The sequence below is a fragment of the Diadema antillarum genome, unplaced genomic scaffold, assembly GCF_040938485.1.
Source record: "Diadema antillarum isolate AM-2024a unplaced genomic scaffold, OU_Dant_1.0 seq00001390_RagTag, whole genome shotgun sequence".
NCBI lineage: Eukaryota > Metazoa > Echinodermata > Echinoidea > Diadematoida > Diadematidae > Diadema > Diadema antillarum.
This window is the reverse complement of record NW_027272145.1, coordinates 379961-394850: the sequence shown is the minus strand read 5'-3', so window position 1 is coordinate 394850 and position 14890 is coordinate 379961. Positions and strand designations below refer to the sequence as shown.

Sequence of the window (14890 nt, the reverse complement as noted above, 5' to 3'; positions counted from 1 at the left end):
TTCCCCTCCCTGGCATATTCGTGAACTATTTTTCCTTTGATATCAAGGCAGATTCGTTTATCTCTATTTTTTGACGTGCAACCCTGAAACACAATGTGATGCCCTTGTAGCATGACATTGTGTTCCCCTAACATTGCCTTGGTGTTAAATGCCTATTATAACAGGGATTCTGCAATGCACCTTCTGATTAGTATACATCACATTGGGACATGCCAGATCCTCCAGTGTCGAGTGGGATCAATCATTAACTTACAATAGTCTGTCCTCTCTCAGTCGACATACTCTCTCTCTGCACATCCACATCCACTCCTTAATGTCAAGCATATTGTATGTGAATTATGTGAATATATGAATGTATGAATATATATAAACATATGAATATGTAATATGATTCATTGTCTGTATAATATCTCAAAGCTATGATTCATGTGCTGTTTTCCAAATAACAAGACCACTAATGTAAATGAGTCATCTTTCAGTTTTGTACAGTTTACCCAAATTTTATTAGTATGAATGGTAGGCCCTAGTATTGTTAATGAAGGGGTAGACTACACACGCTAAAAATACTTTTAAGAATAATAGTTTATTACACGCTGTCATAATTGATCATCCTATCTGAAGCAGAGGGACAGAGTGTGGTGAAATAAAGAAATTATTAGCAAAAGTGATGCGTTTTAATCTACAAATTAAGAATTATATATTTGTATTATTTTCATGATAATCAGTTCTAATTTACATATAGGCCTTTTATCCGTGGTGTACATATTATTTATGCCATGTCATAGAAGATCGCAAAACATGTAAGAAGAAGACACATTACCAGTTCAATTTGAAATGGCATGATCCAAATCAATGAAGTGACCACATTATTCATACCACCTTCAATTTCGCTGCGTCAATTTTACTTGTCGATTATTACGTATAAGGACAAAAGTGCCTGCAAGTACAGCTGTCTACTTTGTGATGCGGAGAGAGACAATCTGCATAGCGCCCTCTTATACGACTCCAGAGGACCAGAACCCATCTTAAACAGCTACACGGGTATCACAAAAAAGTTGGACTGTTTTTCTAGGGGCATGTCCTATTAGTTCTCCAGAGTCTAATTCCAATAATCTGTCAAATTTCTGTAGTGTGACTTAGTTTTGGGTGTAAAGTTTCTCTTGTATATTTTGAGTCACGCTTGGTTCAAATAAGAGCTACAAAGGGCACAATCTATAGACATCATACCACAAATTTCATTCCAATTCATTCATCAAAAAAAAAAAACGAAACCACTAATGTCATTCATAAAAAATAATTTAATGGAATATGCTTACATTTTTATGGATTTTGCTATCATTCATGAATATATCATAGTGCATCTGTACATACCGACCTTGAAACTGAAAAGCAAAGTATAATCTTGAACCGTCTATGTTAGAGGGTCAAAAAGAAATTTCCGAACCAAGAAATACTTGGTATTAATATCATCATATTGATGTGCAATCAGTTCAAGTAAAAGTAAAAAAAGTAATAGCAATTGGATATTATCATCTGCTCATCTATTTGCATTAGTATTGTGACCGCTATCACTGCCTCGTGAAAGCGGATGAAAATGCAAGATTCCATTACATTTCTCATTTCATATGCCATTTCGATCAACTTCCAGTTATTCTGTTTGATTTTATATTCTTTTCAATCAGGTTGACAAGACATGGGAGAGCATTTTAGGGTTGTGATAGGGTTTTAGGTTTAGTTTGCTGTGAGGATTAGGAGTAGGAATATAAAGTTATGTTTGTGGGTAGAATTTATGTTTTGCTCAGCGTGCAGAGAGCAAGTGCGGCAGTAACAAATGTCATGGAACCATTGAAATGCCTTTCAAACATACGCTCCGCCCCCATCAAACACACACACACACACACACGCAAATGTACGTGTACATTTATAGGCAGAAAGACTTTAAGAGGAAATTCAACCCAAAATAAATATACTCTCAAAGAAAGAGAGAAAAATCTCTATTGAACGTTAAAAAAATGACATAAATTGGATAAGAAATAAGGAAGATATGACATTTTGAAATTTCACATTTCTTTGAAAATATTTCTTGACCAGTCCTTATGAATATTCAAATGAGCGAGTTGATGATGTCATGCCCTCACAATTTTTCATGCATATTACGTATGAACTTCGGAAAAATCGTTACTTTTAGCTGATACATGGTAAAAGCATATTCACATCCAAAAATATCAGAGTAAACATTACTTCTTTTTATTTTGGCTGGTTATAAGGCAAGTTTAACACTTATACAGCTGAAATATGAGGTTTTTTTTGTCATTTCTGTAACATGAAATGAATGAAAAATTGTGAGAGCATGACATGTGTTTTCCAAGAAATATTTTGAAGTTTCAAAAGTCATTTTTGCACTGTTCAGCAGGGATTTCCCCTATAATATGAAGTTAATACAACTTTGGAGTGACAAAACAACAGACAAAACACCAAATGATACAATATCAGAGAGGGAAACACCACAAATACGTTAAATGCTTAGACAGTTTTATGTGTCACTTTTAAAGAAATCCTTCAAGTTTTTCGACCCGAAAGATTACCATATAGGCCTATACAACATTATACGGCAGTTGCACTTACGCGCCCTTATGTCCCCCTTCTGCAACGAATACTTACAATATTAAACTGTCCACGTCACTCTCTATCTCTGAACACTACAGGTTGATCTGTTTCTCCCTCCTCCCCCATCTCTTATTTAACCCTTTCTGCCCCAGGGGCGGTGGACATTGTGTACGACACTCGGGTTTCCTGTGTCAATCGACTCTCAAATCACACAAAGGGTTAATAAACATTCTTGAAATAAAAATTATGTTCCAAACTCAAGAGCGGCTTCTCTTCTTTTCTCGTGTATATCTTGAGAGTCATATTTTTGTTTGGGCGCCCATGCATCAACTTACAATGGAGTTTATGCTGCCTTCCAGTTTGCAGCTAAAAATTCGCTCTTTCTCTCTCTCTCTCTCTCTCTCTCTTCAAGATTTATTATGTAACTTTTTATAGATAAATAACTGATAAGTGATTACCAAGTTTGTATATATTGTTTATAATAATGATTGTCTAATAATGTTTGTACGTAATATATTCACTAACAATTGTGTTGTTACAATACATACAATTAGAATTGGCTATATTATATTTTAGATCAAAGATTAATCCCCTGTAGTGATTCACACGATTAAACGTATTTCAACTATTTCAGAATGTTTGCCTGTTTGACACTCCACTATATACGATTTGGAAAAGAGCATCACTTCATAAATTTTCCAAACAGAGCACCATTTGTGAAATGATGTCACAAGGCAATTGTGACATCACAAAGCAATTATGACATTGCGCGCTGCTTAATTCGTACAGTCACAGAATGTCGCAAAGCAATTGTGACATCACAAAGCAATTCTGACATTGCGCGCTGCTTAATTCTTACAGTCATAGAATGTAACAAAGCAATTGTGACATCACAAAGCAATTCTGACATCTCGCACTGCTTCGTACGGTCACTCTTTGAAATGTAAGAAAGCAATTGTGACATCACAAAGAAATTCTGACATCTACTTTGTGATACATGTACTAACGTAACGAAGCAATTGTGGCATCACAAAGCAATTTTTGACATCGCGCACTGCTTCGTACCGTCCCTGTACGATTGCTGTATATACGATTGTTATTCTTCAACATATCGCATCCACCCCACACGACTTTTCACCTCGTAATTTTCCCCTCCTTTTGTTTAATTTTTTTTTTCATCCAAGAAATAACAGAACTATACTCTGCCTGATTTCGAGATTGCCTGCAAAAGTAGGCCTACTATTCATTTTGGGACTGTGCCCCCCCCCCATAGTATTTTTGGAATCACCTCTGCCCATATTTTTAACAGAAACTCTCAAGGCAAAGAATATATAGGGCCTATAATTATTACCTCCGCTAAGAGAGGTGGTTATGCTTTCATCGGCGTTTGTTTGTTGGTTTGTTTGTTTGTCCGTGTGCAAAATACATGGAACTCAAAAACTTGTGACCGGATTAAGATGAAACTTACAGGAAAGGCTGATAATGACACAAGGAACAGATGATTAAATTTTGGTTGTGATCCGGGAACTTTCATGGATTTTATTGGCAGGTAGGGTCAATGAACTTGGGAGTTCAAGCTGCGCATTTTTGAGGTTTTCATACGCGCACTATGCGCTCTAGTTTCTGGTGGGGCGAGGCGCTCCGCGAAGATGGTATTGATGACGTAACAAAAGGCTTCTATATTGGGAAATCGGGCGATTTTCAGCACGCATATGGGTGGAAATCAAGAATCTATAACTTGGAAGAACAAGATCAGTTGTGGAAATGAGCTGCTTGGCGGAGGTCTGCGCTGTCAGAGTGCTTCTCTTGTTATTTTGTATTATTCTCTTCGACTAAATGGAAGCCTTTAGGCTTTAGGCCTATGCGTGAATATGTTTAATCTGAAATGAAATGAAGTTAAGTGAAATGAAATAAAATACGATATAACTACCAGTTACGCTACAAAAGGAAAAAAAAACACATTTCAATTATCTGTTTGTTGAAGGCACATTCGTCTAGCCAAGACACCGTGAAAAAATCTGCAACATTGAACATATCAAACGATTTTTAATAATAGGGCCTACAATTTCTTGTACCTGTTCATTCTGAATATTGCACGAGTGTCATAATTTCTAACAATATACAGGTGTACGCCTAGTTGGTGGACAGGGATTTTGGTTCCCCCCCCCCCCCCCCCCCCCCCCCCCCGTAATTGGATTCCCAGGTACGTGTGTTGACATAACGTCTTGCCATGTGCGATTAATGCGGAATAAAAACATCCGGGTATCGCACACAGATACGATCCCCGACAACATTGCCCGCAACATCGTTTTGGACAAACGTGCAGTCAAGACATACTTTCTGGTGTTAACAGAAACCTCGAGAATTGACGGTAATACATGTCCACCTGCAGTTTGATAATTCTATGAGATTTATAAGTCAATATCAGAGTCAGACTGTTCACATCGGTTTATATATCCTTTATCAATAGGGTCTTTGATACAGAATAAACTGACTGATTATTCAAATAAAGAAGCGAAAGTATGAACTGTTTCAGCGTTGCGTAGACTGATCAGCATGTTCTTCAAGGCAGGAGAATACAGTGCAGTGAAGTTCTGAACACACATAAACACCAGCCGAACAGTTTGGGCGCTAGGCGATCGATGTTCAAGCGCCACATGTCCACTGTAAAAGTGAATGCAACCTCCCCTCTCTCGCTTCTCTCATCTCGGAGCCACCAAATGAGACTCTTCTCGCTCCAGTACGACGTGCTACAGAACAGGCCAGGGATGCGGTCTTTCTCGAGATGTACTAAGCAATTCAGATTGAATACCCTCTCTGACACATGAGCGGATGTTTTATCCATTATCATTTCGGAGGCTGGATTGGATTTAGCTACTGATTGCATCGGCAGGCCACCCTATTTCGAAAATCAACGTGAGCACTAGGTCACTTTTCTCCTTGTTCTTTTCGCGCGTCGAGGCCGCTGCCGTACCTTCGCCACGCTGACCGGGCTCCAAACGAACGTGAGGTAGCCGGCTTGACGCCCGGTAAGTCCCCGTGGAGTAATCGGTGCTCGCCGCTCGCTGGAGCTCGCAGTACACAGGGGCCGCTTGGGATATACTAGCGGCAGATTAGCATGATGGGTTTATGCAAAATTGATGAGACTGTATACAAATCTAGTTTATGTTACCATGGCATTAGGCTAGGGAGTGTTATCATCATGCAGAGCCATCTGTTGGCGTTTGATAAATGAGCAAAGGTAGTGCATCGATATTGGATGAGTATCGCATGCACACGATGCAACCAACGGTCGAATTCAGTCTAATGCACACACTGGAGTCGAGCAAGAATTTACCAAGACTTTCGGTTCACATAAAGACAAAATATGCTGGGATGCCTCTACCTAATTCAGTCATATCTTTTTGAACTTTGATTAGCTACATAGCAACATTTCATTTATGGAGAATGACAAGAGATTTCAGACTTGGTTATCAAACTTCAAGCTTTTTATTGACTATGCAGCATGCATGGTTCAAACTAATAACTGACATTTACTTTCATTTTCACCCCCTACTTCTTGTAGATTTAAAGAAGTAATACTGCGGGATATCATGTCATTTTCCTTGAGTAAAATCTTGTCGAATGAAAGAAACCAATCCAATTTGATAAATAGCGGTTCTAAGTTAGATCTAATGAGATTGTTTGAAAGACATTATATAGTTTTACGCAAACATAATTGATACAACTTGGATTGGATAAGGTTAGCAAGCAGACCTGTGTGTTAAATCTGCATCACTTTGAATTCTGCTAAACATAACATTCTGTTAAAATCTGGTTTACAGATGTTTTAAAATTGTATGCATATATCAACATTTCAGGTTGCTCCCAACAACCAAGCAACTTATCCTATTAGCCTAATTACCTACCAAGTACCATGGCAACACATAGTACTAGTAGTCTGAGATCTGTAAGTTAGGTTTCAAGTATAGAATTGTGATTGTGATCCGAGGAGTAGGCCTATGTGATAAGTGCTGCCTGTAGATGTTGTCAGATACAAATGTCCATAACTTTGAATAAATTTAGTAGTAAACAAGCTGAACAGACCGATGGGTGAAGTTCTGATATCCATGTTTCATTGACTATGACATCACATACTGAATAAAATCGTACTGTAAGATTCTTGCAGTCTGCAAGAATCTTCAGCTAATTGAAGGAGGCAGAGAAGAAGAATCAGAAGGAGAAGAAAATTCCAGAACCATGAACAACAAAGTTCTTTCTTCTTTTTTATTTGTTGACATCTGACGAAAGATTATTGCGATTTAAATGCTTGACATGTAATGCGTTTCACAGATCAGTCGTAACACACGCCATTGTGTGAGGTGCAAATTGTGAATGAAAAAATACAATGGAAGTCTCCATTTGGCTTGCAAGACAATTTTCATTAAATTACCTTGCCTTGAAAATGACTTTAAAAAGAAAAAATGTATATATCCTCAGTGACATCAATTGTTCTTTTTTAAGATTCTATTAGTCCATCTCATTTCAAATATGGCATCACAATCACTTGGACCACAGCAACATGTTTGTGATCTCAGTGGGTACTGCTTTAGCCATAAATGACAGATATCTAATAATGGTATTTTGTATGTTCAATTTACACCATACCTCTGTACTAGGCAACTTGAGCATTTAGTGGTACATGGTTCAGCTCATCTTCTGGAATCATTCCAGTTTGGATTGCTAAAATTCTTTGTGAATTAACATAGTGTATACATGTAGTTCATTTTTTTTCTTTTTTTTTTTAAAGCAGGAATATAAGGTTCAGAAACATTTTAATTGAGATATGTACCCTTCAACCTCCACCCCCTCCCCTATTTCCTGTGGGACTTTGATGTTGATGACAGTTTAACCCATTGAGGATGGACTGATTTTGCTACAACAGGCATTTCCCATAGACACCTGCCCGAGTATACTTGGGACTCAACCTCAATGGGTTAAACAAAAAAAAACAAAAAAAGAGAGAGAAGCTTCTGAAATTTTGAGTATCAGTCATTATATACGAGTGTTACGAAACAAGTCAGGTGTATGATCCTGGCTTTAATACAGTATCTACTACTTAACCAGTTGAGGACAGACTGATTTTGCTATACAATACACATTTCCCATAGACCCCTGCCCGAGTATACTCGGGACTCGTCCTCAATGGATTAATACAGTGCTCACCCAATAGTCGGAGCATCATTACTAGGCAACAAAAATTAAACATAACAAACTTTATGTCTTGTTTTCTCTGCTTGAGTGGAACCACATCCTGTTTTATCACATACATTTTAGCTGAAACACTTGTGAGAGAAGACTGCCCTATAAATACACAGTTCATAGCTAAATGAGAAAGTTGCTGACTATCAGCCGTAAGGAGCCTTGAGCAGAGGTGCCAGATGGTATGTTTTTACCATAGTTGGCAGGGCTGTGAATTCAAAAAAATATATTATTCTCATTGTGATGGTGGACTACATAATACATTGTCTGGCAAAGAAATCTACTCCCAGGGTTGACTATGATTTCTTCATCTGATAGTTTCCATGACAGGGACAGATATTTTGAATACCCATGGCAACACTGTATCTTTCATTTATTGAATTTTCTTCCTCCATTTCAAGATTACTCTGAATAGAAAATTGGTATTCTGTAAAAAGCAACAAACTGTGAGGAGAAGAGTATCCTATTGATTTATAATTTTCTCGTCCCATCACAGTGGTAAAAATGATATATATGCCATGGAAATGTTTGCCGTGATTCTGTAGCATCGTTTTAAAGGGGTATCCCATATTTCTGAGTCCTGAGCTAGCAACGGTGACTGTAACATGCTGGCAAGTGCAATGTATACAAAATGTGATGCATTGACACATTTGTATGAGGTAGAAATTATCATTCTTTCATAGACTGTCTATTTCCAACTTGAAAGTGAGTTTTCAGCATGCAAGTGAAGTGGCAGTGTGGCTTCTTGCACTTTGACTACAGGCAGTTTCTTCTCTACTGTTCTTTTTTCAATGGAAATAGAATATTTATCATGTATTATGCCATATACAGCATGAAATTTCATTTGTATGCATGCAGTATAGTCAGGGGTGATGCCGTGAATTTTTTTGTTTATTTTATTTAGTTTTGCTTTAGTTTTTTTTTTTTTTTTGCGATGGGGGGGGGGGGAGGACAAGCCCTGAGTTAACAATTTGAGTTTATATTTCTCTTCTCTCGAATGACTAGAAATGAATGCAGTGATCATACTGTAGGCTAGCACGCAGGCTGGAGTGACTAACATGCAGACTACATTTCCAGAACGTCTGGAGGTTTTTTTTCCCGTATCCACTTTCTTTTTTATTTCTTTTTATTACCCTTTTTTAATTTGATGGAGTGGAGGGGACAAAAGCTCCATAGTGTATTGGTACAGCTTTAAACTTTAACATTGCTATTTACATACAGATAGAGTGCGCGTATTGGCCCTGGGGAAGGGTAGTATTCTAGTGTGCTGCGTGATAGGCTGACTGCGCACATCTTAATCAGATCTGTCTGGTGCCGTCAAGCAGATACGATTCAAGAGAAACTTGGAAACGAAATTCTCGGGGATAGAGATTGGAAAGTCTCCAGTGCATTTGAGATTCGCCTGGTGTAATATATATCTTCTTGTCATGCAAATTGTAGGCAAACAAATAAATCATTTAGCCGCTTCTGTTTTAAGCGGGTGCGCCAGGCGCTGTGCACAGCTGAACTTGTAGTCGTAACTCATCTGCGAGTTGACAGGCCGTAATGCATTCTCTTTACCGGCCGATAAAAGGTTAGGCTTCAGCATTTAGAGCTCTGCCAGGGAGATGGTATTGTATGCTATAGGTATTTTTGTGTAAACATTTAAGTGTACTGTAAGCATATCGTTGCACAGAAATCCCATCTTCCTTCTTCATGAATTGTGCCTGTGTATGTGTGTGTGTGTGTGTGTGCATGTGTCTTTTAGATAACTTTTAAATCACCTCGTCACTTTTGCATCTCTCTACCTTTAAGAAAACATTTTCAGACCCGTTGCCAACAATTTGTTTTGCTATATATATTGTAATCCTTGGATGATAATAATTATATTATCATATTATTATATCCTTGCATAACATATCTACAGTACTACTCCTTGAGCTTTTTTTTTTTCCTTAATGCATCCATGGTTTAGGGCTGTCAAATATAAACGGGAATACTATTCCACATTTTAGGCTCATAAACAGAAATGGCTTTGCAGTAATTGATATGATATCAATTTTAGTGATCGTTTGCTACAATAAAACAAAATACATATTTTCAGTGTTGCCTCTATTGACCATACTTTGAGTCAACTGTGCATTGTAAACTCTGGTAGGATGATGGTCAAACATGTCTCGAAGAAGTGACATTATTTGTTGCCATGACATTCTCCAGTGCTGGAGTTGGGAAAGATGAAATTTTCTTCAAATGTAATACGTTTTTCATTTCTCCGTACCTGTCATTTTTTGAGTTCTTTAAAAAGTCAGCAAAACTAGATTGCAGCCATCTTTCTTGTAACAGTTACTAATATAGTCTGTTCTTCCATGCCATCAACAGGCCTACTCTGGTTTGTTTTGTTATTATTTATCGCTGGCTTTGGCGATTTCTCCATAGCATTTGTATCAATATCCCCCAAAGTGGCTGACTGTCAAGTTTGCCGGACAGCCGATTTGTTTGGAGCAGAAGAACAAAAGTCGAAGCCGCCTCCGTGATCCCCCCGGAGGAGCTCTGTGAATCGTTTGTTTCTCACCCCCTTTGTCCATTCCCCACCATCCAGGAGCAAGCTTTCTGCGATCCACCCAAGTCCTCTGGATCAACATGTCCGATGGCTTGTGACTGGAAAGAGGTCTGAAGAGCTGAGACTATGGCGAGCTGCAGCACCAGCGGGATAGCGAACCATCCCAGCAGTCCCTGTATCAAGGTGATCAAAGGTAGGTAGTTTGTTCTTCGATTTAGTCTTAGTTCACAGACAATCTTTTTTCTGTCCTTGGTATCCTGGAAGAACAGAATGGAGATAAAGTGTTCTTATGATTGAACAGCATTCAGAAAGAGAAAACAAGGCCTTCTTCTTTTTACTCCTGCTCTAGCTTGGTCTTAAAGGCATAATTTACCATTTGCAGATGAACCCCCCCCCCAACATTAGTGCTTTGAAATAGTTCTGAAATGTAAATTAGGAATAGAAACAACCACTGTAAAAATTTGAATCCGTATAATCGATGTTATGTGTTGTTAAATACACAAAATGTGAACAATAGTTATAATAAAATGTTTCCAGACTAAACTGTCTACAGTTACAGTTTATTGAGAAAAAAGACTGATATCTCCCTTTATTCTAGGTTTTATTACAAAAAATTTATATGGTAGGACATTTTGTGATACAACATACATGCATCAAATGTGATATCTTGAACATTTTTGAAATCACTGCTCCCAGAGGTAAACATGACCTTTAAAGAGTGCCTGTATCAACCAAAGCACCTTACAAAAATGTGTGTGATTAGCTACAATTCAAACAAATGTGGCATATACCACAAGGTAAGATTAGTCGAATAAATAGGGGCTAAAGAAGATTAGTCGCAACAACAACAGAAAAAGCCCCAAACATGATGCATTGATATCTCTGTTTGGCGTTTGTGTTCAAAAGCGTGGCGAACGCTACAGAACGCATGCAAAGTATATGCATGCAGTTCATGTATCCTTTAGGGCAGAGTTGGCACACAAACTGTCCTTCTAGATCACCTATCAATTTCACTCTCCAGCAAGAGTGTCAAGAGTGGTCATGTGCTGAGGGTCCCCTTCAGATGATCAACTTCTTTGGACAGAAATGTTCACTTTTTATAGTTTTTGTGTTTGGTTATAAATGTGATTGATCAAGATCAAATTACTCTAACACCGATAGAACAACTGAGGGATGTACTATATTTGGACTTATTACTACAGTCATGTCAAAACCATGCTAACAAATAAAATATTGAGAGCTTGATTGACTTCTTGTAAAGCAAAGAAAGGTACTTTTTAAAACTCTCAATGAGATAAATGATATAACTTCTAATACTCTCATTGTCTGTATTCCAAACTTAAAGGACAAGTTCACCTTCATAGACATGAGGGTTGAGTGAATGCAGCAATATTAGTAGAACACATCATTGAGAGTTTGAGCAAAATCAGACAATCCGTTCAAAAGTTATGAATTTTTGAAGTTTCTGCTCAGTCACGGCTGGATGAAAAGACTACTATAGCTTGTGATGTCACATGAGTACAACGATACAAAGAAAGAATAAAGAAAATTCAACATATTCCCATTTTTCTTGCATAACAAAAGAACACTCGACTTCTCTCTTTCAGAAGGCAGGGGGAATAATATTACCCTTTAATAACATATGTCAGTAGCAAGTCAAAGAAATGTGCACTTTATTCAGAAAGTAAAATTTTGTGAAATTCTCTTTTTATTTTCCTTATATAGTTGTACGCATGTGACATCATACACTGTAGTAGTCTTCTCCTCCAGCAGTGACTGCGCAGATACTTAAAATATTGGTAACTTTTGAACAGATTGTCCAAATTTCCTCAAACTTTCACTGATGTGTTCTACTAATATTGCTGCATTCACTCAATCCACATGTACATGAAGGTGAACTTGTCCTTTAAAGGAAAAAAAAGTTAGCTCTCATATGTCTGCAGAACTGTTGATTTTTGCTCTGAAATGTATACTTAAAAAATGCATAAGAAATGTGTGCAAAAACACCATATTGACCCACTGAGGACGAGTCCCGAGTATATTCGGGCAAACGTCTATGGGAAATGCATGTTGTAGCAAAATCAAACCGTCCTCAACGGGGTAACAAATACTAACCAAAAAGGTTCGCCGGAGGTACTGCAGTCTCAGAGCATACCAGGGCCCCGTTGCTAGAAACTTTGCGTTTAAACGCAACTTGCAACTGATTGTCACTGGCCAATCAAAATCATTGTTGCATGCATGTCTTCTTAATAGGGCAGACCCTGAGCCAATCAGAATGATTGTTTCAAAATTAGCAATTATTTGCAATTGATTGCAACTTTCTTGCAACGGGGCCCTGATCATGGTTGCTAAGTGATTTTTTTAATCATAGATTATCGATAATCGACAAATTAGGCCACAGCAGCATCCTCCGATCTTATGCGCTACAGTGAATAGCATGTAGCGTGTTGGAAATTTGAATGCTACAGGGCACAATCAATCATCGCATAACACTCTACTTTCCCACTTCTGAATGGGGAGGGCACTTTAGGAATAATAGTCATGTGCATATCATAAGAATAATTTTATACTTTTGATCTCAAAATACTCCATAGCAACTCATTACCCTGTCAAATTGTATCCACCAGACAAGTTTCTGGGTAGACCCTCTCAGTGTGTTGCAAACAAATTCCAAATGGTAGAAGATGAATTTTGGATTCTTCTGAGAACTGTAGATGTTTTGTCTTAAAGTAGAGTGTCTACCAATTTGACAAAAATATTTCTGGTCAATGATAAATTTAAGAGGCATTTGCTACCAGATCAATAGAGTTTTGTATCATTGTATGATGCAAGAACACTTTTTGAAGTGAAAATCAAGATATCCTATATATATATATATATATATATATATATATATATATATATATATATTTTTTTTTTTTTTTTTTTTTTTTTTTGTACAAATTTCCTTAAATGTTGTCAATTTCAAGTTGGAGTCTTCTACACTTTGAGGACGAGTCCCGAGCATACTTGGGCAAGTGTCTATGGGAAAAGCGTGTTGTAGCAAAATCAAACCATCCTCAACGGGTTAAAAGAACATGAATATAGTAGTGCCTTTGCTTATCATGTGAACTGTCAGCTGTCACTTCATTAAACAATTAGCCTACTGGTTCAAAACCAATAAATATGTACAATTCAGTGAAATACTTGTCGCAATAGTTTTACCGAAGAAAAAATAAAGCAACGACCGATTGTCATAAGTTTTGGGTAATAGTTACCGTTAGTACATTGTTAACTAGAACTGCCGAGAATTTGAACATCCAGTTATGATTCTTTCAGAAGTTATGCATTCATAAAGATGGTAAACCCGCCGAAAACAGCATGTCGCAAATTAATAGTTTTGCTGATATGTTACTATTATGCAAATGAAAGCATGATCTTTTTTCATTAAAACTTGTTCTAAGGCAAATTAAGCCATTTGTCTACACGTTAGAATAAAAAGAAATATAATTGAATACTATTCAGTTCAATTATTTTACAGGTCAAATTTGTCGCAAAGGCCTGTGAAACATACGTTACCATGATTTCAAGTTTTCCTTTAAAACATTCCCTGGGGTTGAAATTGTGAATTATCCGTCCTAAAAACTGAAAAAAAAATGTCTCGTCCAATGCTGTAAACAATAGTTGTGCCACCTGGTTATCTGCTGCAGAGAAAAAGCTTCAAGCACTAACATGTTTCAGACCGTATGGTTAAGAAATGAAACATACGTTACCACCGCTATGGAAAATTAAAAAAGAAAATGTTACAAGGAAGATACCAAACATTGGCATACGGTACCCCAATCTCTCCACTGAGTTTTCAATTATGAGCCATTACTAATCGCTTGAAAAAGTCACATCGAAGGTCAGATGTAACTTACATTACCGAAACATACGTTACCCCCGAAAAAATAATCTTAATTAGATTCACTAACATTGCAGCCATTCAATGATAAAAAGTGGTATCTAGAGCCATCTTACTCCATAGTTGCTTAGGAACAGTCCTTGCGACAAAATGGCGCATCATGTTGACGACTCACAGGGAATGGACTGCACGAGATCTTTCTCAGTATATGAGCGAACGGTATATATATTTTCAAAGTCATGTTTAGCGTAATTACATTCAAATATTGGTACTTTTTTACTATAAGCAAGTACTTTGGTGTTTGTTTTGTCGAGGAGAATAACAAGTTTACATCTCACTCAGATATATATACAACATTAAGGAACCTAACCATAGGGTCAATATTGTAACGTAGGTTTCACTTAAGGTAACGTAGGTTTCAATTTTACATCTGCATGTACACTGTCATACTTTTCACCAAAGCTTTATCCTAAAAGAGACTAATATCCATAAATAAACAGATGAAAAACATATTTCAATTTTAGGCTTGCACTAACCATTCTTTTTGGCAATAATCATTGTTAATGAGGCCCTGAATACCTTGGTAACGTAGGTTTCAATCACTCTAAATCAATCCAATA

At 37.3% G+C, this 14890-nt stretch overlaps 1 protein-coding gene across 1 annotated transcript in view; it reads left to right on the top strand.

The window, feature by feature from the left end:
* Window positions 1-10513: 10513 nt before the first annotated feature.
* The window catches only part of LOC139708924 (rhomboid-related protein 3-like), a 101147-nt gene continuing 96770 nt past the window's right edge, over window positions 10514-14890 (top strand). Inside the window, exon 1 of the mRNA XM_071620889.1 lies at window positions 10514-10580. Coding sequence (XP_071476990.1) covers window positions 10514-10580 — 67 coding nt within the window. The remainder of the gene's footprint in view (window positions 10581-14890) is intronic.